We start from the raw sequence: 24,262 nt of genomic DNA, 5'->3' as shown, positions 1-24,262 counted from the left end.
TCATACTGTGTGTGGAGGAATGTACTATGGGGGTATCATACTGTATGGGGGGGAATGAACTGTGGGGGCATCATACTGTGTGTGTGAGAATGTACTGTGGGGGCATCATACTCTGTATGGGGTATTGTAGTATGGGGCATCATACTGTGTGGGTGAATGTACTACGAGGCATCATACTGTGTGTGGGGGAATGTACTATGGGGCATCATACTGTGTGTGTGGGGGAATATACTATGGGGCATCATACTGTGTGTGGGGGAATGTAATGGTGGGACATCATACTGTGTGTGGGGGGAATGTACTATGGGGCATCATACTGTGTGTGGGGGAATGTACTATGGGGCATCATACTGTGTGTGGGGGAATGTACTGGTGGCACATCATACTGTGTGTGGGGGGAATGTACTATGGGGCATCATACTGTGTGTGGGGGAATGTACTATGGGGCATCATACTGTGTGTGGGGGAATGTACTGGTGGGACATCATACTGTGTGTGGGGGAGTGTACTATGGGGCATCATACTGTGTGTGGGGGAATGTACTATGGGGCATCATACTGTGTGTGGAGGAATGTACTGGTGGGACATCATACTGTGTGCTGTCTATGTCTTACAGCAACAGCCAAACCTAAACTCTGATCACTGCTGTTAACCATTAAGATTTCAAACTTCTCGTTCCTTGCAGCCAATAAAGTTTTCTGATATTTTTCTACATCTTTACAAGTTGAAAATAATATTTTGTTATTTCCATTTATCCTAATGACATAACAAATTGTTTATGCTATTTATAACTATTCATTAGTTTTGGAATGTAAACTTTTTTTCCTCATCATAACTATTACTAAATATCCTGTGTAATCACCATTGAGTCATCAGAATATCGGCGACTTATAAACACCCTTCAGCTTACGGTCATATGTCTTTGTGTCTAAAAGGAGATAAAATGTGACCTATGTAACCACTTCCCCGAGATGTCTGAATCCAGGAGCATCTACATATGGTTAGTAGCAAGACACAACTTTCTTAGTTCATATTTTGTATATTTTGTCACTTTTTCCTCTGTGTCACCAGCCTGGAATTTAACTTGGCAGCTTGGAAATTATGTGCAATGTATGGGCAGCAGGTTATAGCGCATAAGGAGCTGAGCAGACTGATATATAGGTTGGTGGGCAAAGATTTAGAATGGATGCTTTTTTTTTTCATTGAAATGACAGCAGTTACTATTCTTAGGAGTCCAATAGGCTGTTCTACTATTAGGACCGCCCACTGGACTCTTAAACAGAGAAAGAGTCAAGAATTCACTGAATGATTTACAAGTTACACCAAATTTTATTTCCACAAACCTATATATAAATCCTCTCAGCTCCTTCTGCTCTATACTATTCTGCAGGAAGATCAGATATCATATTCAATGTAGCAGGTTTCCTTTAAAGAATATAGGGGACTGAAAGCTTATATAGACTATAAGGAATATATGGTCAGAAAAATATCTTTTTGTTTAAGTTAGGTTTTTTTTGTGTTTATTTTTTTTTAATTCTGATAACGTGTTTTTCATATCACAATCTGTATAAAAAAAAATGAAATCTTGCAATTTTCACACTGAGGCTATTATAGACTTATATTTCCTGTTGTTTAGAAGAAGTTATAGACTTTTTAGTAGTCTCATTATCATCACAGACAAGATTACAATAACAGGTAACACCTTTATATACAGTGGATAACCCGGGATCCACCATTCACAATAGATGACGTCACAGCTCACCTCCTCCTACTGTATTGTACTGGTGATGTCACAGCTCACCTCCTCCTCCTGTACAATGACTGATAACACCTCTATGCACAGTAAATAACACATGATCCACCATTCACAATAGGTGATGTCACAGCTCACCTCCCCTCCTGTATGTATTTTACTGACTTATATAGTGCCATTAATTCCACAGCGCTTTATAGACATTATCTGTACTTTCCCCTTCGGCGCTCACAATCTCGTAATGTTGATGTCAGTCATAGCTCATCCTCCCTTTGTACAATGACTGATAACACCTTTATATACAGTAGATAACAGATGATCCACCATTCATTCACAATAGGTGATATCACAGCTCACCTCCTCCCCCTCCTGTACAATGACTGATAACACCTCTATATACAGTAGATAATTCAGGCATTCAGTAGATAATACTGGATACACCATTCACAATAGGTGATGTCACAGCTCACCTTCTCCTGTATTATGACCTTTACACACGCTCATTCGATGCTTCAATACAAAAGATAGGGTCAGGCTCAGTGTATTGCTGCTAATGTACATGTGCATTTCCTGAAAGAACAGTAAGTATGAATCTAGAATTCTCCAGGGGCCAGTATGAAAATTGCAAGAATTCTATATTTTTTTTTAATACAGATTGTGATATGAGAAATAAAAAAAAACACATATAATTTTTTTTACATAAACAGTAATTAAATTTTCAAAGACACATTTTCTTTAAGCACCTTATTCAGGTTCTGTAAAGTGTCCTATAGTAGTGAACAAATTATTAATGTCAGACCCCAATCTGTCTTCAAAGCTGTAGCTTGAAGCTACGAGGTCTGAAAGCAAAATTGGTATGTATAATTTTCCATATGTACCTCAATATGCAGTAAGTGTCCCTTTAAGTTAGATGTATTTGATTTATGATGGTATATGCTATACTATATTGTAAGATTAGGTTTGATTATTAATGTAAGGGTATGTCCATATACGTCAGATTTTATAGTGTTTCCAGGACAGAAATCTGGGGCAGATTCACGCACGGATTAACTCCTATTGTGATTCAGTGTTGCTAATACTTGGCCCTTTCATTAAAATTCCTTAGCCCATTCAATAACTTTATTTTCTTATACGGAAATCCACGTGAACATTTTCTGACTCATGTGAACTAGGTTACAGAAACCACATTCAGATGCATAGTATGGATTTCACAATTCTGATTTAAAGGGGACCTGTCACTGTTGCCAGTATTTACTCTTATTTCATTCCCGCTGCTCCCCTGTGTATTCCTTTTTTTTTTTTTTTTTAATCCGCCTTATGGTTCCAGAGATATGGGCCTTTTTATTTAGTGCTTCTTTTTTTTTTTTTTTTTTCCAAGGGGGTGTGGCTCACCAGATTCTCTGGGGGCATGTCCTCTGAGCCGCACCCCTTACTAAGAACTATATAAAGGTATCACCAAAAAAGAAGGTTCACATCTCTGGAACTGTATGACGGTTTTAAAAAACAAAAACAAACAAACAATTGAGTTCTCAGGGGGAATAAAGTAAGTTCAAAAACTGTTCACTTTTAACCTGGTGACAGTTTCTCTTTAAGAGTGGAATCGACTGCGAAATCCACCACATGTGCACATGCCCTAAGTTTGGATTTAGTTCTAAAATTTAGATTGATGGATGATTGACATTTTTTTTTAGATCTTTGATATGTTGAATCTTTATATCTTCTGTTTAGAGAAGAGATACCATTGCCTCCTTGAGATCCCCAACATCGTATTCCCATACTCTCCACCAGATTGAATGATACCCTCTCCTTTTACTCAAGATTATCGCATTTCTTAGAAGATATTTAAGGACTTTGTAGAGAAGTAAAGGCAGATATGGCATCTTCAAAATCAGCAGTGGTTGTATTGCTTGGAATTTTCTTGGTCGTCAAAAGTCAGAACCTTATTAAAAACTCCAAGGAGATGACTTTGGAAGGACGTCTCTTCATCAGTGAAGTCAACCCAGATAACCCCGGGCATGATACTGCCGAATTTATTGAACTCCGTCACACAAGCGAACAAAATGTCTCTCTCAATGGTTTTACACTGGTTCTCTATAATGGCAAAACGAACATAGCCTATAAAGTCCTCGACTTAACCGGAAACTATACTGATAAAAAAGGCTTTTTCCTAATTGGATCTGCAAGTGTTAAACCAGTTCCTACCATTATCCTGCCACCCAACACCATTCAGAACGGACCGGATGCCATAGCTCTTTATTTTGGAAAGGGACCTTACGTCAATGCAATGGGTGTAACCCGTGAGGGGTTGGTGGATGCCCTGGTACACAAGACGAAGAGCACGGACCAAGCTGATGAGCTTCTCAATGTTCTCACACCAGGAATGGAGGCCTTCTTGGAGGATGTTAATTTTCAGATCTCAGATGAGTCTATTGGGAGGTGTTTGGACATTAATGGCCAACTGACCTTCCAGCTGACACATCCATCACCAGGGAGTGAGAATTACTGCAGTGGGTCTTTAGTCGTGCTGAATGAAGTCTCATCTCCTTATGCTGAGGATATATATGTAGAAATCCACGGGCCACCATCCACCCTCCTCTACGGTCTGACCTTGGCATTTATTAGTGCGATGGATCAACTGGTGTATTACGCTACAGAAATTAGAGGTCAGACTGACACCAATGGGTTGTTTTTGCTCGTAAGTGAAAAGCATGATAATCGAGGTATGACAAATTTACAGTTACTTTTTATTTTGCATGAACTAGATATGACTATTATCAGGGGTGGAAATTTCGTTTAGGAGACATCCGGGGTGGTAATTTCCTTTAGGAGACATCTGGGGTGGTTATTTCCTTTTGGAAATATCCTGGGTGGTAATTTCCTTTAGGAGACATCGGGGGTGTTAATTTCCTTTTGGAGACATCCTGGGTGTTTATTTCCTTTTGGAGACATCCCGGGTTGTAATTTCATTTTGGCGACATCCTGGGTGGTAATTTCCTTTTGGAGACATCCGGGGTGGTAATTTTCTTTTGGCGACATCCGGGGTGGTAATTTCTTTTGGAGACATCCTGGGTGGTAATTTCCTTTTGGAAACATCCTGGGTGGTAATTTCCTTTTGGAGACATCCTGGGTGGTAATTTCATTTTGGAGACATCCTGGGTGGTAATTTCCTTTAGGGGACATCCGGGGTGGTAATTTTCTTTTGGCGACATCCGGGGTGGTAATTTTCTTTTGGAGACATCCTGGGTGGTAATTTCCTTTTGGAAACATCCTGGGTGGTAATTTCCTTTTGGAGACATCCGGGGTGGTAATTTTCTTTTGGAGACATCCGGGGTGGTAATTTTCTTTTGGAGACATCCGGGGTGGTAATTTTCTTTTGGAGACATCCTGGGTGGTAATTTCCTTTTGGAAACATCCTGGGTGGTAATTTCCTTTTGGAGACATCCGGGGTGGTAATTTTCTTTTGGAGACATCCGTGGTGGTAGTGTCCTTTTGGAGACTCCGTAGAGATTTTAGGATGATTATCATTTGCTTGCCTGTATTATACAAATGTGTTGTGGTGTGGGATCCGTACAAGGGTGTCTAACACCAAAGCATGGATGTCCACTACAATCACTTGGATCAGAGGAAGCTCTGATCCCGGTCATTTAACCCAGTAGACAGTGTTGTAACTTAAAGATCCTAAGCCCCAATACAAAATTTACAACAAGGCAGCCTGCATTCAGACATCTTTTAGGCTGCGTGCCCACGTAGCGTTTTTCAAGCGTTTACGCTGCGGAATTTCCGCAGCGTAAACGCTTGTTAAACGCTATCTAATCCGCTCCCCATGGTCCCCAAGGGGATTCCGCAAGTTCTATGCCCATGCTGCGGATTTTTCCGCAGTGTTTATGCTGCGTTCAAAAATCCGCAGCATGTTCATTAATTTTGCGTTTCCGCAAGCGGAATTGCCTTGTGCAATGCATTAAAAACGCAAGGCAATTCCGCATGTGGTTAACGCGCGATAAGCGCGCGATAAACGCGCAATAAACGCGTGCGGAATTCCGCATGCGTTTTTCCGGGAGAGGACATGCGGAAATGAAGCAGAAATTTTCTGCTTCATTTCCGCAACGTGGGCACATAGCCTTATAGTTATATGTACTCAGGCAGCTACCTTGTTCCAGGGCTTGGGTGTGATGCACCATCTGCACCCACTGTAGTTATGCTGTACCTCCTAATTCTGAAGGATAGGAAATAGGGACACATATTGCAGCAAACTTTTCTACAGTTTAGTCATCACCTATCCCCGCCTATATTATTTGTGTGTCCACAAAGAAATAGTGAAGCCTTTACTGTTCACCCACAATTTGATACCCCATTTGTATCCCCCATGCACTAGGAGGCTTCACAATGCCCCAGGCCCCTCCCACACAATGATTCCCATACAGTGTCCTCAATATACAGTATTATGGCCCCCAAAGCCCACCCGACAATTTCATCCCCCTCAGCCTTCTCATAATATGGTGCCCCTACAGCTACCCGCAATATGTTGCCCTTACAGTCCCTCCACCCGACAATATGTTACTCCCACAGTCATCCTTCTACACACAGTAGGATGCCCCCATATTACCCACTTCCCTCCCAGTATAGTGGCTGCCTACACTTTATTGGCAAACGAATGGTGGAGCAGGGTGCTGGCGGCTCCCTGCTCCACCAACATAGTAAACTGTATGTGCATTCAAAGGAAGCAGGTACAGTTTAAACCAGGACATGCCGGCGACCTTCCAGGATTGTCCCTCAGGATCTGGAATGGTTGGGGGGCATGGTTACACCCCTGTCAGCACACAGAAGCAACCACATCATCTATACAGTTAGTCAGAGGAAAAGGCCTGACTCTGTTAGCCCACTGCCAACAATACAACTCCAGAGGCCTAACGATGTCTGCCATGTACAGAAGCCTATTAGGCCTTGCATAATACTCTGAGGTACGTAAGTAGTATAGTGTATTATGTAAGCAATTAAAGGATCGTATGTTCAAATCCCCTCATGGGACTAAAAAATATTATAAAAAAATATATTTTGAAATGTAAAAAAAAAATCCCAAGTTAAAACCTAGGAAAATCAGTAAATGCCATAACTCTTCTTATTCCTTCCCTTCCAGTAAAGGTTAAAAACAGATAACCTAAACATTACTACTAATTCCCATAAAAAACAATCCCCATAACTATAAGAAAAGTAAAAATGTTATATCTTCTCTAAAGTCATAATGAAAAAATAAGAAGAAAAAATATTATATAAATTGAAGTAAATTGTTGCCTGCCGGCTCAGTTCATTTTAAAAATCACAAGCCGCGCCTTACCTACCCTCCCCAGGTCCAGAGCTGAATCTCCACAGCTGCATCATGGGTCTTTGTTGTTTGGCTGCAGCGGTGGCGTCATGTCAATGGTGCTGCAGCCAATCTCTGAGCTCAGCATCTGTGCTATCAACATCAGTAGAGCCGCTGAGCTCAGTGATTGGCTGAAGCAATGCTGACATGACGTTACCGCTGCAGCCAAACAGCAGAAACTGGAACAGCACTAGAGGCGGGGGGGGAAGCCATAGACCATTGCATTTATGGCTGCTCAGAAAATCAGAGAGCAAATTGGTAAATGAGACATGGATGGGGTATTATTGGCATTTTCCATACATATGGAGAAATATGATATAGGTGGGTTCCATTTTGTTCCTTATTGTAAAGTATGTACCATTTCTTTCCCTGACACCCAGCTCAGCAGACATTGCCTGACAACGCTCGCGTACTCATGAAGGGTGGCGGAGCGGTAGCGCTGTATATGGGGAAGAGCAGTGACATTTTGCAGAACAAACGATACACTACGAGTGGTTTGATCAATGCTTTGGTGTACGGTGACTACGAGGACATGGCGGCTCATCCCCTTCAGGATCTAACCATAGGCAATAATATAATTTACTGGCAAACATGGTAAGTGGGAAAAAAAACTGTTGCATAGTAATTAAAAATTACTATGTTTTTTTATTAAAGTGAACCTTTAATTTGCCATAAATATGTATTTTTCTTTTTAACCCGGTGTAAATGCTGCTGTTCTCCTGAATCCGTCGATGCTTTTCTTTTTTCCTGCACCTCTCCGTTCTTGAGCTATGGCCCCCTCTTCCCTTTATATAAAACTAGTCTTTTCAGCCAATGGGTTATTGTCCTCAAGAACACGCCCACAGAGAAGAGGTGAAGGCCACACCCACTTGGATAAAAAAACCTAGATTTATATACAGGGAAAAGGGGGCCATATCTCAGGAGCAGAGAGGCGCAGAAATAAAAGGAAAACAACCCCGGATTCAGGAAAACAGTGGCATTTACACCATGTGTAAATTTCCCACAAATGGGAAAAAAATGAAAACAAACAATGAAATAAATGATGATGAAAAAAATAGAAATAAATGTAAAAATTAAATATTAATATGTATGTATCCCAAAATGGTACCTGTTTAAAAAAAATAAGACCCCATCTAGCCAAATTAGAGTAATGTGTAATGACGGTCAGAACGCAGGTAAGTAACATAAAAAAATAGGTCCTGGGGGGGGGCTAAGTGTCTGGATCCTGAAGGGGTTAAGGAGACTCCTTTAGTAGATTTTTTAATTGCCTCCTCCAGTTATTGCTGCTCCACTGATTCTGGAACAATTTTTCTTTTTCTTCTGTGTCCCTCTGTTCCAAAGTTATTTCCCTGGGAAATAAAGACGCAAATTTTCCCTTCAACAAACTGGGTGTATACCAGAGAACTTCTCTATGGGTGTGGCCTTGTTTTGATTGGCTACTATCCATGGAGGAAAAGGAAACGCCCACAGAGAAGTTCTGTGCTATACACCCGGTTTGTTGAAGTGAAAACTTGCATCTTTCCCGGGGGCATAACTTTGTAATGGAGGGGTACAGAAGAAAAAGGAAAACTGTTCCAGAATCAGTGGAACAGCAGAAATTGGAAGTGGCAATTAGAAAAGCTAGTGAAAGAGCATCTTTAACCCCTTCAAAACCTGTTTCAGAACCAGTGGAGAAGTGGCAATTAGAGGGGGTGTTCAGTTTAAATTAAAAATATAGGTGGCGATATGTACGTGATAACCTTGGGTAATGAATCTTTTTTTTTTTTCAACTTTAGGGATGTAAACATTTCAGCCAATCTATGCAGCGTGAGTGAAGACCCCATTTTTATTCTCGGAGGGAGCACTCCAGGGCAGTCGAATAACTGCCCCCAAGATTCGGCCTATCACAGTTTGAGGCTTTGCTTTGAGATAACTACAGGTAACAAAAAGTTCATATTTCCAACAATGTTTGTTGTTTCCTTATGTGATGTAAATATGTGAATGTGGCTGAGACGCAATACCAGTCACGTCCCATGGACTGGAGTTGCGCTATTGTATTATACAGGGTGGTCCAAAAGTAGGTGGACAGAAAGTGTAATAAGATTATGAAGGGGGAGATTTATCAAACATGGTGTAAAGTGAAACTGGCTCAGTTGCCCTTAGCAACCAATCAGATTCCACTTTTCATTCCTCACAGACTCTTTGGAAAATGAAAAGTGGAATCTGATTGGTTGCTAAGGGCAACTGAGCCAGTTTCACAGATCTAGTTTTCACAGATAGATCTCCCCCAAATCTGTTTTCTTTTCAGGTAATTCAGATAACACATAATGGAAAATAATTTAAATACAGATCAAAGAAAATGGATTTTAACAGAGTATTGGAAATCTCAAAATGCTGAAACCGTTAGAGCAAATTGGGTTGAAACATTTGGTGCTCAAGCCCCAAAGAGACAAACCATTTACCACATTCGTGACAAATTCAATGCCACTGGCTCAATCCTTAATGCTCCAAAAACTGCTCGACCCAAAACAGTCTGTACAGAAGATAATAGACAACTTGTTGCTGAAACATTTGTTCAGAGTCCAAAAAAGTCCACAGAAGAGCCTCTTTGGAATTGGGAATTTCACGAGCTTCTATCATGCCAATCCTGAAATCTATTGGGTGGAAAGCTTATCGTCCACGTCTAATTCATGGTTTATTGGAGGATGATCCAGACAGGCGGCTGCAATTTAGTGAGATTATGCTTAACGAAATTGAAGAAAATCCAGTAATTTTAGATAACATTATGTGGAGTGATGAAGCTTCTTTCCCATTCTCCGGCCATATTAACAGACATAATTGTATTTACTGGTATAATGAGAACATGCATTTAACATTAGAGCAACAACTAAATGAGCCTGGTGTCGATGTTTGGGGTGGTATTTCAAGTTTTGGTGTTTTAGGACCAATATTTTTTGATGGAACAGTCAGAGGAGATAAGTATCTTGAAATTCTAATGAATCAAGTTGTTCCCCAGTTACAGCAACAGCCTAATTCAAATGACCTTTATTTCCAACAAGATGGGGCCCCTCCACATTATTCAAGAGTGGTCCGCGAGTATCTTGATGAAACATTTCCTAATAAATGGATTGGCAGAAGAGGCCCACTTGATTGGCCGGCACGTTCACCAGACTTGACCCCAATGGATTTTTTCTTTTGGGGAGTACTCAAGGACAAAGTTTATAGTCGAAAACCAAAAAGTGTCAGTGATTTGAAAATTACATAAGAGATGCATTTCAAGAAATTAATACCCAAAGAGACTTGTGCAAAAAAGTTTGTCGAAGCTTTAGAGGCGACTTCAAAGCTGTGCAAATTGTAATGGAAAAACAGTTTGAGCACCGGCGTTGATAAAATTTAAGGGCTTTTGTATTATTGTTCAGAATAACATTTAATTGTCAATGTTATGCTTGTGTTAGTAAATATAATTTTATATATAAATCAAAATAAATATTATTTTCTGTCCACCTACTTTTGGACCACCCTGTATATAATCAGATTATTCCTACTACTTTTAAATCAATGGACTTAGTGTTTTCCTAATCTTTGCTGTCTCATTGCAGATTGCTCTGAATGGGAGGGAGACCAGATAACGTCTAAGGTTCTGAACGCGGTGGTCAGGTCCTGGCAGGCTCTCTGCAAGTGTCACGTATATCCAAGCTTATTTACGGGTGAGATGAAGCAGTGATTTGAGACCATTGGACCAGGGGGCTTTAATAAACAGGTCAACCAGGACTGTAATGACACCTACACTACCCCCAGTAATGCCGCATTTCCATCCCATGTGGTCATACAGACATTTCCCAAGTGTAGCGAGAAGTGAACATCACATGACCAGACCAATTAATCAATGATCTAATCATTGAAGGTGATCATTGATAGTAGCAGAGACAAAACAATGGAAAGTTTGTGGTCTATCTTAACCCCTTCCCACCATAGTACGTTATTTCCTATGTTGGTGCATGTGTATGTGACGCGCCCCTGGGCCTGTGTCGCGCTGCGTTGCGCATGCGGGAGCTTACCCGGAGCCGGATCTCTTGAGGGTTGTAGTCTCGTGGCGGTGATCCGGTCCGTGCCCAGGGAGTCAGACTAAGTGGCGCTGTATCAGCGGTAGATGATGGACGACTACGCCACCCGTTGAGTACAGCTATGGAGCTGCCGCTGCAGGGCAGACCGCTGAGGCCGGTGGAAGGATGGTGCAGCGTGGATGGTATAACCCCCAACGGGAGGGGTATGGCCTCAGGGCAGCCGACGTGGATGATGGGGGTAGCAGGAACCACTCAGAGACGATGCGGTGTAGTTCAGGGTCTTTACTGGTGACAAAGATAGACCCTCCCGGAGTACTGGCTAGCGGTTGGGGCCTGGTCAGTCCTTGAGCAGATGGGATCTCCCCTGGCCAGGCGGAGTTGTAGGCCTCCCAAACTAACGATACTCTTCTGGCTACCTTGCTAGAAGCGAGTATAAGTAGCCCACGTCCCTGAGTGTACCGTGTGGTGCTCACCCGTATGGCCGGTGACTCGGGGCCTTCTAGTAGCTTCCGCTCCACGACGGCGGTGCTGGTCCCATGCGTGTGACCGTGCCTTCGGGTTTCTTGGCCAGAGGACCTGAAATCCCCTGCCTGACAGATTCTGCTGCTGGGTAGGAGTTAGTCCCCACAGCCTCGGACTCCGGGTCCGGTAAGAAATCTTCTCAGTCAGGGCGAGCTCTGCAGCTGCCAGCCCCTGACTCTTTGTAACACTGCTCCCACAGAGCTCCTGTTGTTTCTTCCTATGCTGCTTCTCTTCTCTACTTCTGGCATGGCCCAGGAGCTGGGCCCAGCCGGAGCCACAGCTCCCTGTCAGCCCTCCTGGCTGAACTCTCCCTCTCAACTCTCTAACCCTGCCTCAGCCCCAGGTTTATACAGGGGAAGTTCTTCCCCTCCCAGGACTGGGCAGGAGGTGTGGCATGCATAGGATTCCTGACCAAGAGACCTCCCACCTGCTCTCAGACATAACATTGCCGTTACTGTGGAAACCAGACCCCTGGGGTGCCACATTCCCCCCTAGTGAAATTTAGTACTCCGGGACTAAACATATTTTTAGAAAAACATAACAAGGTATAAACAATAATAATACAATAAGAAAAACACATAAAGATGGTTACGGCGTGTCCGCAACCGGGTGCAGTCTTTGAAGAAAAGCAAGGTGTCCATTTCACCAAAACAGGGAGACGTAACCAGGTAGGGGTCTGTCCTGCCCCGAGTCCTTAACAGTCTTTAGTCCGTCCTGGGTTACGCTCCAACTATGTACAAAGGATTCCCGGCAAATCCACCAAAGACTCCCATAAATTACTAGAAACACATAATTATTTACAGGATATGGCCGCTCTCAGTCCTCGGCCAGTGGGGATAAGGAATGGCTGCTCACAGTCCTCAGCCTGGTTTAAGATAGGGGCACATGGGGAACAATTCACTAATCCCAACGGGGACCATATTTTAATTAGCAGCAGTCCTTGTACCCTAACGGGTAACTATTTACAGCTCTTTATTCACGCTACTTCCCTTCAGTAGCTATGTCCTCTTTGTGCTCCCTCCTGAGGGTAGTCCTCAGACCCGTCCGGGTCCTCTTGGCTTTCCTCGTATTGGTAGTACTGCAGCTCCTCCTTGGTTAGCTGGGTTAGTATCTCTGTGACAGTCCTCCTCCCAGGTGGCCAGGACTTTACCTCCCTTTGGGCTGCCCCGGTTAATTGGGCCACCAGGATGCTCACTTTTTGCTCTTCTGTGAGGGGGTACACCTGGAAGAGGCTATCTAGCTTTTCACTAAAGTCATTCAGGGTATGTGACTCCCCTGAGTATTGGGGTAGCCAGGCTGCTCCCGGGATATAGGGCATGGTGAAAGGCATGACTGCAGCAGCGGTGGCGCTGGCGGGGGTTGAGGCAGTGAAGCTCTCCTCCGTATCCGACATCTTCCTCCCCCCTAGTGGACCGTGGCCTACCTTGCGATGATCCTCTTCCGTAGGCCGCGGCTCCGCAGTGGATCGTCAGGGTTGAGGACCTTCCGTCGCGCTCCTGTGACGTCGGCGTCTGCTGGGCTCCTTCCAGGACCTTACGCAACGTCCGGACGTGAGGCGGGGCTTCAGTTCTCGCGCGCTTTCGGAGTCCACGCCCCTCTTCTTCCTGCGCGGCGTCTTCAAGATGGCGTCCAACGGCGGGAAAACTCCACGGATGGCGGGAAGAAGGCAGAAGATGGCGCCGGATGGCGGGAAAACTTCGCGGATGGCGGGAAGAAAACAGAAGATGGCGCCGGATGGCGGGAATCTTCACCACTGGTAAGTTTGAACAGTCTTTTTCAGGCACGCAGTACCCGGTGGTTGCGGGCACGAAATCCTGCCGACTACGCCAAAAGTTGACGCGCCCCTGGGCCTATGTCGCGCTGCGTTGCGCATGCGGGAGCTTACCCGGAGCCGGATCTCTTGAGGGTTGTAGTCTCGTGGCGGTGATCCGGTCCGTGCCCAGGGAGTCAGACTAAGTGGCGCTGTATCAGCGGTAGATGATGGACGACTACGCCACCCGTTGAGTACAGCTATGAAGCTGCCGCTGCAGGGCAGACCGCTGAGGCCGGTGGAAGGATGGTGCAGCGTGGATGGTATAACCCCCAACGGGAGGGGTATGGCCTCAGGGCAGCCGACGTGGATGATGGGGGTAGCAGGAACCACTCAGAGACGATGCGGTGTAGTTCAGGGTCTTTACTGGTGACAAAGATAGACCCTCCCGGAGTACTGGCTAGCGGTTGGGGCCTGGTCAGTCCTTGAGCAGATGGGATCTCCCCTGGCCAGGCGGAGTTGTAGGCCTCCCAAACTAACGATACTCTTCTGGCTACCTTGCTAGAAGCGAGTATAAGTAGCCCACGTCCCTGAGTGTACCGTGTGGTGCTCACCCGTATGGCCGGTGACTCGGGGCCTTCTAGTAGCTTCCGCTCCACGACGGCGGTGCTGGTCCCATGCGTGTGACCGTGCCTTCGGGTTTCTTGGCCAGAGGACCTGAAATCCCCTGCCTGACGGATTCTGCTGCTGGGTAGGAGTTAGTCCCCACAGCCTCGGACTCCGGGTCCGGTAAGAAATCTTCTCAGTCAGGGCGAGCTCTGCAGCTGCCAGCCCCTGACTCTTTGTAACACTGCTCCCACAGAGCTCCTGTTGTTTCTTCCTATGCTGCTTCTCTTCTCTACTTCTGGCATGGCCCAGGAGCTGGGCCCAGCCGGAGCCACAGCTCCCTGTCAGCCCTCCTGGCTGAACTCTCCCTCTCAACTCTCTAACCCTGCCTCAGCCCCAGGTTTATACAGGGGAAGTTCTTCCCCTCCCAGGACTGGGCAGGAGGTGTGGCATGCATAGGATTCCTGACCAAGAGACCTCCCACCTGCTCTCAGACATAACATTGCCGTTACTGTGGAAACCAGACCCCTGGGGTGCCACATATGGAGTGGGCACCTGCCTCTAGCAGCAGCGATCAGAGCTAGCTCCGACCGCTGCTGCTTAACCACTTACATGCTGCTGTCAATCTCTGATGGCGTCATTTAAATCATACAGATTCCAGTAGAATGCCTGTTTAAATGCCTACTACCCTGATGCAATCACGGGGTGCCCATGGGATGCCATCAGTCGCCACCATGTTGAAATTTTTGTAACAACTCCTGGACTTCATGATTTTCACTATATACTGCAATACCAATGTATCGATCAAACGATCGCAGGTTCAAGTAAAATATAAAGATTATTAAAAAATAAAATGAATGAATAAAATATATATATATATATTGTATATATATTTATATTGCTGCCTTTACATTTTTTGTATGTATATATAGATTAAAAATATAGTGGTTTATTGGCCCATCATGTCAATAGCCCTGACATGATGTGTCAAAAAAGCACAATATTTTGAACTCTTGGAGTGCTGCCTTTCAGAGGTTTGGTATTGCCCATTAGGCATTGCACCCACTTGTAATTATTTGCTTTTTGCTTCTGCTGTACCTATATCTTGTGTGTGTGTATATATATATATATATATATATATATATGTATATATATATTATTTTTTATATACAGTGGTGTGAAAAAGTGTTTGCCCCTTCCTGATTTCTTATTGTTTCAGATCACAAAAGAAATTTAAATGTTAGACAAAGATAACACAAGTAAACACGAAATGCAGTTTTTAAATGAAGGTCTTTATTATTAGGGGAAAAGGAAATCCAAACCTACAGGGCCCTGTGTGAAAAAGTGATTGCCCTCGAAACTTAATAACTGGTTGGGTCGCCCTTAGCAGCAATAACTGAAATCAAGCGTTTGCGATAACTGTCAATGAGTCTTCTACAACGCTCTGGAGGAATTTTGGCCACTCATCTTTGAAAAATTGTTGTAATTCAGGCACATTGGAGGGTTTCAGAGCATGAACCACCTTTTTAAGGTCATGTCACAGCATCTCAATCGGATTAAGGTCAAGACTTTGACTAGGCCACTCCAAAGTCTTAATTTTGTTTTTCTTAAGCCGTTCGGAGCTGGACGTCCTGGTGTGTTTTGGATCCTTGTCCTGCTGCATAACCCAAGTGCGCTTCAGCTTGAGGTCACAAACAGATGGCTGGACATTCTCCTTCAGGATTTTTTGGTAGACCGCAGAATTCATGGTTTTATTTACCACAGCAAGTCTTCCAGGTCCTGAAGCAGCAAAACAGTCCCAGACCACCACACTACCACCACTTATTTTATTGTTGGTATGATGTTCCTTTTCTGAAATGCTGTGTTACTTCTACGCCAGATGTGATGGGACATACACCTACCAAAAAGTTCAACTTTTGTCTTGTCAGTCCACAGAGTATTCTCCCAAAAGTCTTGGTGATCATCAAGATGTTTTCTGGCAAAACTGAGATGAGCCTTTATGTTCTTTTTGCTCAGCAGTGGTTTTCATCTTGGAACTCTGCCATACATGTGATTTTTGCCCTGTCTCTTTCTTATGGTGGAGTCATGAACACTGACCTTAGCTGAGGCAAGTGAGGCCTGCAGTTCTTTGGATGTTGTTGTGGGGTCTTTTGTGACCTCTTGGATGAGTCATCGCTGCACTCTTGGGGTAATTTTGGTCAGCCGGTGATCCCTTGAAAGGTTCACCACTGTTCCATGTTTTTGCCATTTGTGGATAATGGCTTTATAACCTTTTCCAGACTGATAGATCTCAGTTACTTTGTTTCTCATCTGTTCCTGAATTTCTTTGGATCACAGCATGATGTCTAGCTTATGAGGATCTTTTGGTCTACTTCATTTTGTCAGGCAGGTCCTTTTTAAGTGATTTCTTGTTTGAGAACAGGTGTGGCAGTAATCAGGCCTGTGTGTGGCTAGGGAAATTGTACTCAGCTTCCCAAAGATGTGATAAACCACAGTTAAATTATGTTTTAAGGGGGAGGGGCAATCACTTTTCACACAGGGCCCTGTAGGTTTGGATTTATTTTTCCCTTAATAATAAAGACCTTCATTTAAAAACTGCATTTTGTGCTTATTTGTGTTATCTTTGTCTTATATTTAAATATGTTTTGTGATCTGAAACATTCAAGTGTGACAAACATGCAAAAGAAAAAGAAATCAGGGAGGGGGCAAACAGGAGAACAGGGCGCGGCACTAATATCACTACTTCGGCTTTCTGTATTTGTATAGATGCCAACCTTACATGCCAATCACACCAGCTTACTCTTCATGTCAAACCCAATGCTACATTATCTCCGCAAAATGCCGAAATAGATGTGGGCCTGCACTTTATATTGATGGGGAGAGTTATAATGGTGCAGAACAAGAATGCCACCTTCACTGTCTGCCCGCATCCTAGTGACATGCCAACGCCACCTCCAGGTAATTGACGTGAATTTTTGTGCTCTAAAGTGTTTTTGCAGTTTCATGGCTTCCTGGCAGTGTACGCTTCCTAAAGGGAATGTGTCATCAGAAAATTAATATTGTTAAAATCAGGTTTTTATGTTCAATGTATTTTTTTTTATATCATTATTTATGTTGAAAAATAAATCTAAAATCTTGCAATTTTCACACTGGCCACTAGGTCTAAGAATAGACTCCTTTTTCCTGTTCTTCACATGGACATTAGTAACAATAGACTGACTCAGACGCTCCTCAGGTATATTGAAGTATTTAATGAGCATGCTGTCATCAGGGCAACAGTCATTGTACAGGAGGAGGAGGAGGTGAGCTGTGACATCACCTCTTGTGAATGGTGGATCCTGTGTTATCTACTGTATACATAGGTGCTATCAGTCATTGTACAGGAGGAGGAGGTGAGCTGTGACATCACATATTTTGAATGGTGGATCCTGTGTTATCTACTGTATATAGAGGTGTTTTCGGTCATTGTACAGGAGGAGGAGGTGAGCTGTGACATCACCTATTGTGAATGGTGGATCCTGTGTTATCTACTGTATATAGAGGTGTTATCAGTCACTGTACACGAAGAGGAGGAGGTGAGCTGTGACATCACCTATTGTGAATGGTGGATCCTGTGTTATCTACTGCATATAGAGGTGTTATCAGTCAATGTACAGGAAGAGGAGGAGGTGAGCTGTGACATCACCTATTGTGAATGGTGGATCCTGTGTTATCTACTGTAAGTAGAGGTGTTATCAGTCATTGTACAGGAGAAGGAGGTGAGCTGTGACATCACCTATTGTGAATGGTGGATCCTGTGCTATCTACTGTATATAGAGGTGTTCTCAGTCACTGTACAGGAAGAGGAGGAGGTGAGCTGTGACATCACCTATTGTGAATGGTGGAACCTGTGTTATCTACTGTATATAGAGGTGTTATCAGTCATTGTACAGGAGGAGGAGGTGAGCTGTGACATCACTTATTGTGAATGGTGGATCCTGTGTTATCTACTGTATATAGAGGTGTTATCAGTTATTGTACAGAAGGAGGAGGTGAGCTGTGATATCACCTATTATGAATGGTCGATCCTGTGTTATCTACTGTATATAGAGGTGTTATCAGTCATTGTACAGAAGGGGAGGAGGTGAGCTGTGACATCACCTCTTGTGAACTGTTATCTACTGTATATAGAAATGTTATCAGTTATTGTACAGGAGGAGGAGGAAGCGAGCTGTTCCATCACCTATTTTAATTGGTGGATCCTGTTTTATTTTCTTTATGTTAAATCCTGTCTGTGATGAAAATGAGACTGATGAAAAGTCTGTAGAGGGAAACAAAGAGAAAGGTGCTCATAGGAGTAATATATCAGCAAATGTTTCAGTGGATAAAACATTTAAGGCACCACTCCAGCATTTTTTTTATTCCTTTGTTAGGGATTACTTATGTGAGCGCAACGCATATAGTCACTTATTCACCGGTAGCCACCTTCACTCGTTTTCAGCCCCACTCTGGCACTACATGACTGCAGGCAAGTCTATGGGAATTAGAGCCCCATAGACTCGTATTGAGAAAAGTGACTTCCAGAACGCTCCAAGTTGTCACTGAAGACCCATCTTCTGAATTGGATTAAAGAGCCTGTAGCAATGTTATTCATTCTCTCTTCATCCTGGCATGTGTGCGTCCTTTGATGTCCATCATCCACTTGAAATAGTGATCACACTATTTTAAATCCCAAATCTGTTAAGAACAGGTCTGAGTCTGGTGTAAGGTCTAGTAACCAGTAAAAAATTATTATTTTTTTAATTATATTTAAAAAAAATATATACTCTTAAAGAGTAACCTTAGTTTTATTTATTTTTCCATAAATCAACAGCACACATGAAAGTAAGAAACTTTGTCATATATCTTATTAGAGAAATCAGCTTTTTTCTCTGTCAGGACTGATCATTCATTCTCAAAATTCTTAATTCACGGGTAAAATCTGTCTTCAGTGAAGACAGGTTTTCGCATTACTGAGATAGGAGGTGACAGTTGGTGCTCATAAAGCTCTATGGAGAACTGTAACTGCCATTTCAGGAGAACTTGCAGCAGAATGTCTGTGTATTCCTCTAGCTTCTCCCCTCTCCATAGAATGTCCATATATTCCTCTAGCTCCTCTCCTCTCCTTAGAATGTCCGTGTATTCCTCTAGCTCCTCCCCTCACCATAGAATGTCCATGTATTCCTCTAGCTCCTCCCCTCACCATAGAATGTCCATGTATTCCTCTAGCTTCTCCCCCTCCATAGTTCCTATAGCTCCTCCTCTCTCCATAGAATGTCTGTGTATTCCTCTAGCTTCTCTCCTCTCCATAGTTCCTCTAGCTCCTCCGCTCTCCATAGAATGTCCGTGTATTCCTCTAGCTCCTCCCCTCTCCATAGAATGTCTGTGTTTTCCTCTAGCTCCTCCCTCCTCCATAGAATTTTACAAGCACTAACTGTTATCCCCTATCTCAGTAATTGTAAAATCTGACTTCACTGAATAGAGATTTTACCTGTGAATTGAGAGTGAAGGGTCAGTCCAGGAGGAGAAAGAAGCAGATTTTTCTGATAAATTACAAAGCTTCTTATTTTCATGTGTACGATTGATTCATGAAAAAGAAAATTAAAACTATGGTTACTCTTTGATATATATTTTCTGATGACACATTCCCTTTAATATGCACTTCAATAGCAGAAAAACTTTCCAATCCGGGCGCGATTGTGTTCTCAATGGGAGGAGAGGAGTAAGCTGACACCTCAGTCAATAGGGTTTAGTGTTGAAATTCAACATGCCCGATTCTACTCTCTTTCTCTAAATGATCGCTGCGGGGCGAGGCTGAAATAAGTTCCTGCCATTACTTTTCCCATCGGGGCTCACAATCTAAGTTCCCTTTCAGTATGTCATTGGAGTGTGGGAGAAAACCAGTGAACCTGGAGGAAACCCAGGCAGACATGGAGAGAACAGACAAACTCCATAATTGCCATAATTAATGGGGACACAAGGGCGGACTGGCCCATCAGAGTACTAGAGGATCCAGGCTCTATCACAGTGATGGGACCGGAGGTCCAGCAGATGACAACCCCTTTGGAGGTGACTTTAGGGCCAATCAGTCCCCATTAAATCTGATTGATGATTTGTCCTATATTGGACGTTGATGTTCTCCTGTTCTGAATAGATGGATGGTACTCCTTGGATTACGTCCTCTAGTGGGCTCCACCATTTCAAATCTGACCCTATGTCTACATGTTACATTTGGGCTAAATTTCCTCCGACTTTGGTATGTAAGTATGTAAGGCACAAGAGTAGAGGGCAGGAAACAAGTCGTGACCTGTTAAAAAAAAATTAAGCCATATCAGCCAAAAAAAGATACTTCCATAACCAAAGTTGACAAGAAGGATCTCCCGGGTACCCGATATACCACTGACCTCCTTTCTTCTATTTCTACAGCTTGGCCGACTGGCACATCTCCAGTTCTGCTGATCAGTGAAGTGAACCCGAATACCCCGGGATCAGCTGAAGATGCTGAATTCGTGGAGCTCTACCACACAAGCGACAGCTCGGTTAGCCTGGCGGGCTACTGGCTCGTGCTCTTCAACGGGAAGAACAATTTGGCTTACAGCGTCATTAGCCTCGTGGGGCACTATACAGATAAAAATGGCTACTTGCTGGTGGGCAGTGCCAGGATGACCCCGAAGCCTCACATTCTGTTACGTCCTAACACCATACAGAATGGGGCAGACGCTGTTGCTTTGTATTATAGTCCGGGAAAGGAATATGTCGTTAACATGCCTGTCACAGCAGATGGTCTGGTGGATGCTGTGGTCTACGTCTCACAAGCCAGAGATGACGCTTCCGGTCTTCTAAATGTTTTGACGCCAATGCAGGAGGCAATACGCGAGGATGAAAAATTTTTCTATGGGGATGAGTCTTTGAGTCGCTGCCATGGGTTCACGCCGTTGGACCATAACAGCTTTCAGGTACATTGAAAAATTAGGGTTGAAGGTTGCAGTGTCCACCAGCGTCTAGATGGGATGAGTTTTGAGACACAACATGAAACACCCAGGACCTAATGTAAATTTTATCTCCCACCTAACATGTACCATTTATAATACCAGAGTCTTCTTCTATGGCCCTTCACCATCTTCAGGAACAAGGGTCCAGGTCCAATTACAGGTTTCATTACTGGTGTTTATAGAGAGATCACTTAGCATGTCTGACAATGAGGGTGGGGTACAACAAGGCATACGTACATCTAGGTAACAGGTTCTTAATTATGGGGTGCTCACATACAGTGACTAGTTAGTACTTTATACTCCAGAATCCACCTAGAACCGCCAATATGCCCCAAAAATTACACTCCATGGAAAGATAGGATATAGACCAGTCAGCCATAAATTCAGTATCTTGTGAGAATGTCATGAGTGGGATATATTAGGTAACAAGTAAAGCTAAGCAAAAAGATTTGTAGGACGCAGGTCCAGTTGTCACATTGGTAATCCCTGGCCGCCAGACCAGAGCCCTGAGAATTTCCTCCTGTTAGCATTCTCTGCGCCTTTTCTGATGCCCGATGTAATGTCATGTGTGAATTACGCCGCAATCATGAGCGCGCATTGGGCAAACTAATTGGAAGAGGTGGACCAGTGTCCTCAACAATTTTTGCTCAGCTCTAGTAGCAAGTGAATAGGGCATTCTTGAAGTTGATGTTAGAAGCAGGAAACATGGGCAAGCACAAGGATCTGAGTCACTCTGACAGCTGGATCTTGTGGGGTGTTCCCGGTATACGGCAGGTCTTGTGGGGTGTTCCCTGTATACGGCAGGTTTTGTGGGGGTGTTTCAGGTATACAGCAGGTCTTGTGGGGTGTTCCCAGCATACGGGAGGTCCTGTGGGGTGTTCCTGGTATATGGCAGGTTTTGTGGGGTGTTCCCAATATACGGCAGGTCCTGTGGCGTGTTCCTGGTATATGGCAGGTCTTGTGGGGTGTTCCCAATATAAGGCAGGTCCTGTGGCGTGTTCCTGGTATATGGCAGGTCTTGTGGGGTGTTCCCAGTATACGGGAGGTCTTGTAGGGTGGTTCCCGTATATAGCAGGTCTTGTGGGCGTTTCAGGTATATGGTAGGTCTTGTTGGGTTTTCCCGTTATATGGTGGATATTTTTGGGTGTTTCTGGTATAGAGTGGGTCTTGTAGGGTATTCCAGGTATATGGCAGGTTTTGTAGGGTGTTACAGGTATATGGCGGGTCTTGTGAGGTGTTTCTGCATGCAGTGGGTCTGGTGGGGTGCTTCTGGTATACAGTGGGTCTTGTAGGGTGTTCTCAGTATACAGCAGGTTTTGTAGCGTGTTCCTGGTATATGGTGAGTATTGTAGGGTATTTCTTGAATACAGTAGGCCTAGTGGGGCGTTCCCATTATAGAGCAGGTCTTGTAGGGTGTTCCCGGTATTTTTTGGTTATTGTGGGGTGTTCCAGGTATACAGCAGGCCTTGTGGCATGTTCTTAGTATACGTCAGGTCTTGTGGGGTGCTCCTGGTATTTGACAGGTCTTGTAGGTTGTTCCTGGTATACGGCGAGTATTGTGAAGTGTTCTTAGCATACGACAGATCTTGTGGGGTTTTTAAGGTATACGGTGGGTCTCGTGGGATCTTCTTAGTATACAACATATCTTGTGGGGTGTTTCTTGCATGGAGTAATTAGTGCCAGCCAAAAGTGATCGAAGAAAGGGATTCCGGTGAACTTGTCACAGTGTCATGGGTGCTCAACGCTCATTGATGCACTTGGGGAGCCATATGAGCCAACTAAGGGCCTGAAGCCTAAGTCTGAGCCCAAAGAGGATATCTCCATAGGATTTGATGGTCCAGAGTGATGGACTGTTATTACTTACTTACTCCAAACGTTGGCAATCTGACTATTAAACTGAACATATGAGATGATGACATTATACAGCATGTAATGTTTTTGATTTCTGCTCCAGATCACCAGGATTACGCCTCTTACAAAGAATGAGTGTAAGACTGTATTATCTTCTGAAGCTCCATATGTGACCTCGCAACAGGGGCCAATCTCCACTTACCCTGGGAAACCTTCCACCCCAGGGAAGCTTGTAATCAATGAGGTGGGGGTGCTGGAGGGATCTATGCCATACAGCTTCATTGAACTAAAGGGCCCCCCGGGATCCACTGTTCAGGGTCACACACTGGTCATCTGTTCCAGCGATGGGAAAGTCTATTATAGCATTGGTTTACAAGGCAAGATCAGAGATGATGGGCTGTATCTCGTCGGCACCAATGAGACTAGCGGTAAGTAGCTCTTATTTTACAGTTCGGCATTATGAGAATTGAAAGATGAAGGGTGTGGGTAGGAGGTCAGTGTCTGAAGGAGGGTGAGGATAGTCTGGATGCCCTCATACATACGAGGCCCCTTCCATGCACCCTCAGGTTGCAGGAAAGTGGGATCGAGAATGTTGGAATTCAACGTAGTCATTGGTGGCGTATTTATTATGTCCTAATGAGAAACCATCGACAATAAAAATCACATCTCGTACACATACTATATGTATCCAGTGGGGATTATACAGGGGTTACACTGCTACAGTATCAGGTATTCCCATATTCTTGGTCTGCGGCATAGTGTCCTATTCTTAGCCCAGTATTGGCCGGCAATCAGCGAATAAATCCAGAAATGCTTCCAGTTGGACTGTAATGTGATGTCTAAAATGCTAATGAATCATTGCTGCAAGTGTTCGTTTAGTACAAAGTAATTTATTATTTAGGTGTTGAGTTAATTATGTCTCCTGACTGATCGATCTATCTCTCTCTCTCTCTCTATCTATCTATCTATCTATCTATCTATCTATCTATCTATCTAAGCAAAAAAGGCAGGCAGCACTCCTAAAAGACTTTGGTGAAAGAAATGTGGACTTTATTCGCCCATATGATGTGGCAACGTTTCGGTTGTGACCAACCTTTGTCCTTGGTCACAGCCGAAACGTTGCCACACCATATGGGCGAATAAAGTCCACATTTCTTTCACCAAAGTCTTTTAGGAGTACTGCCTGCCTTTTTTGCTTATATTGCCTAACAAACGGATATTTGTGTGGGGGCCTTGCACCCGGATTTAGAATATATGGTGCTGTTCCACTTTTTTGCTATCTATCTACAATACCAGTCAAACGTTTGGACTCCTTGCTTTTACGTGCACCCTGCAGATTCAGACAGTAGGCAGCACAACCAAGAAGGA

The 24,262-nt window shown here is 43.8% G+C and overlaps 1 protein-coding gene across 1 annotated transcript in view; it reads left to right on the top strand.

Moving 5' to 3' along the window:
* The window catches only part of LOC141162269 (uncharacterized), a 48,295-nt gene that overhangs the window by 10,851 nt on the left and 13,182 nt on the right, over window positions 1–24,262 (top strand). The window contains exons 3-10 of the mRNA XM_073648202.1: window positions 936–1,000; window positions 3,482–4,473; window positions 7,493–7,706; window positions 8,888–9,030; window positions 10,691–10,798; window positions 16,800–16,991; window positions 20,478–21,007; window positions 22,998–23,322. Of these exons, the coding sequence (XP_073504303.1) occupies window positions 3,627–4,473; window positions 7,493–7,706; window positions 8,888–9,030; window positions 10,691–10,798; window positions 16,800–16,991; window positions 20,478–21,007; window positions 22,998–23,322 (2,359 nt within the window). The 5' untranslated portion in view covers window positions 936–1,000; window positions 3,482–3,626. The remainder of the gene's footprint in view (window positions 1–935; window positions 1,001–3,481; window positions 4,474–7,492; window positions 7,707–8,887; window positions 9,031–10,690; window positions 10,799–16,799; window positions 16,992–20,477; window positions 21,008–22,997; window positions 23,323–24,262) is intronic.

The sequence above is a fragment of the Phyllobates terribilis genome, unplaced genomic scaffold (assembly GCF_046119375.1).
Source record: "Phyllobates terribilis strain yellow unplaced genomic scaffold, ASM4611937v1 Scaffold_9__5_contigs__length_417890890, whole genome shotgun sequence".
NCBI classification, from domain to species: Eukaryota; Metazoa; Chordata; class Amphibia; order Anura; family Dendrobatidae; genus Phyllobates; species Phyllobates terribilis.
Note: the sequence above shows the minus strand (reverse complement) of the source record. Positions and strands in the feature narration are given on the sequence as shown.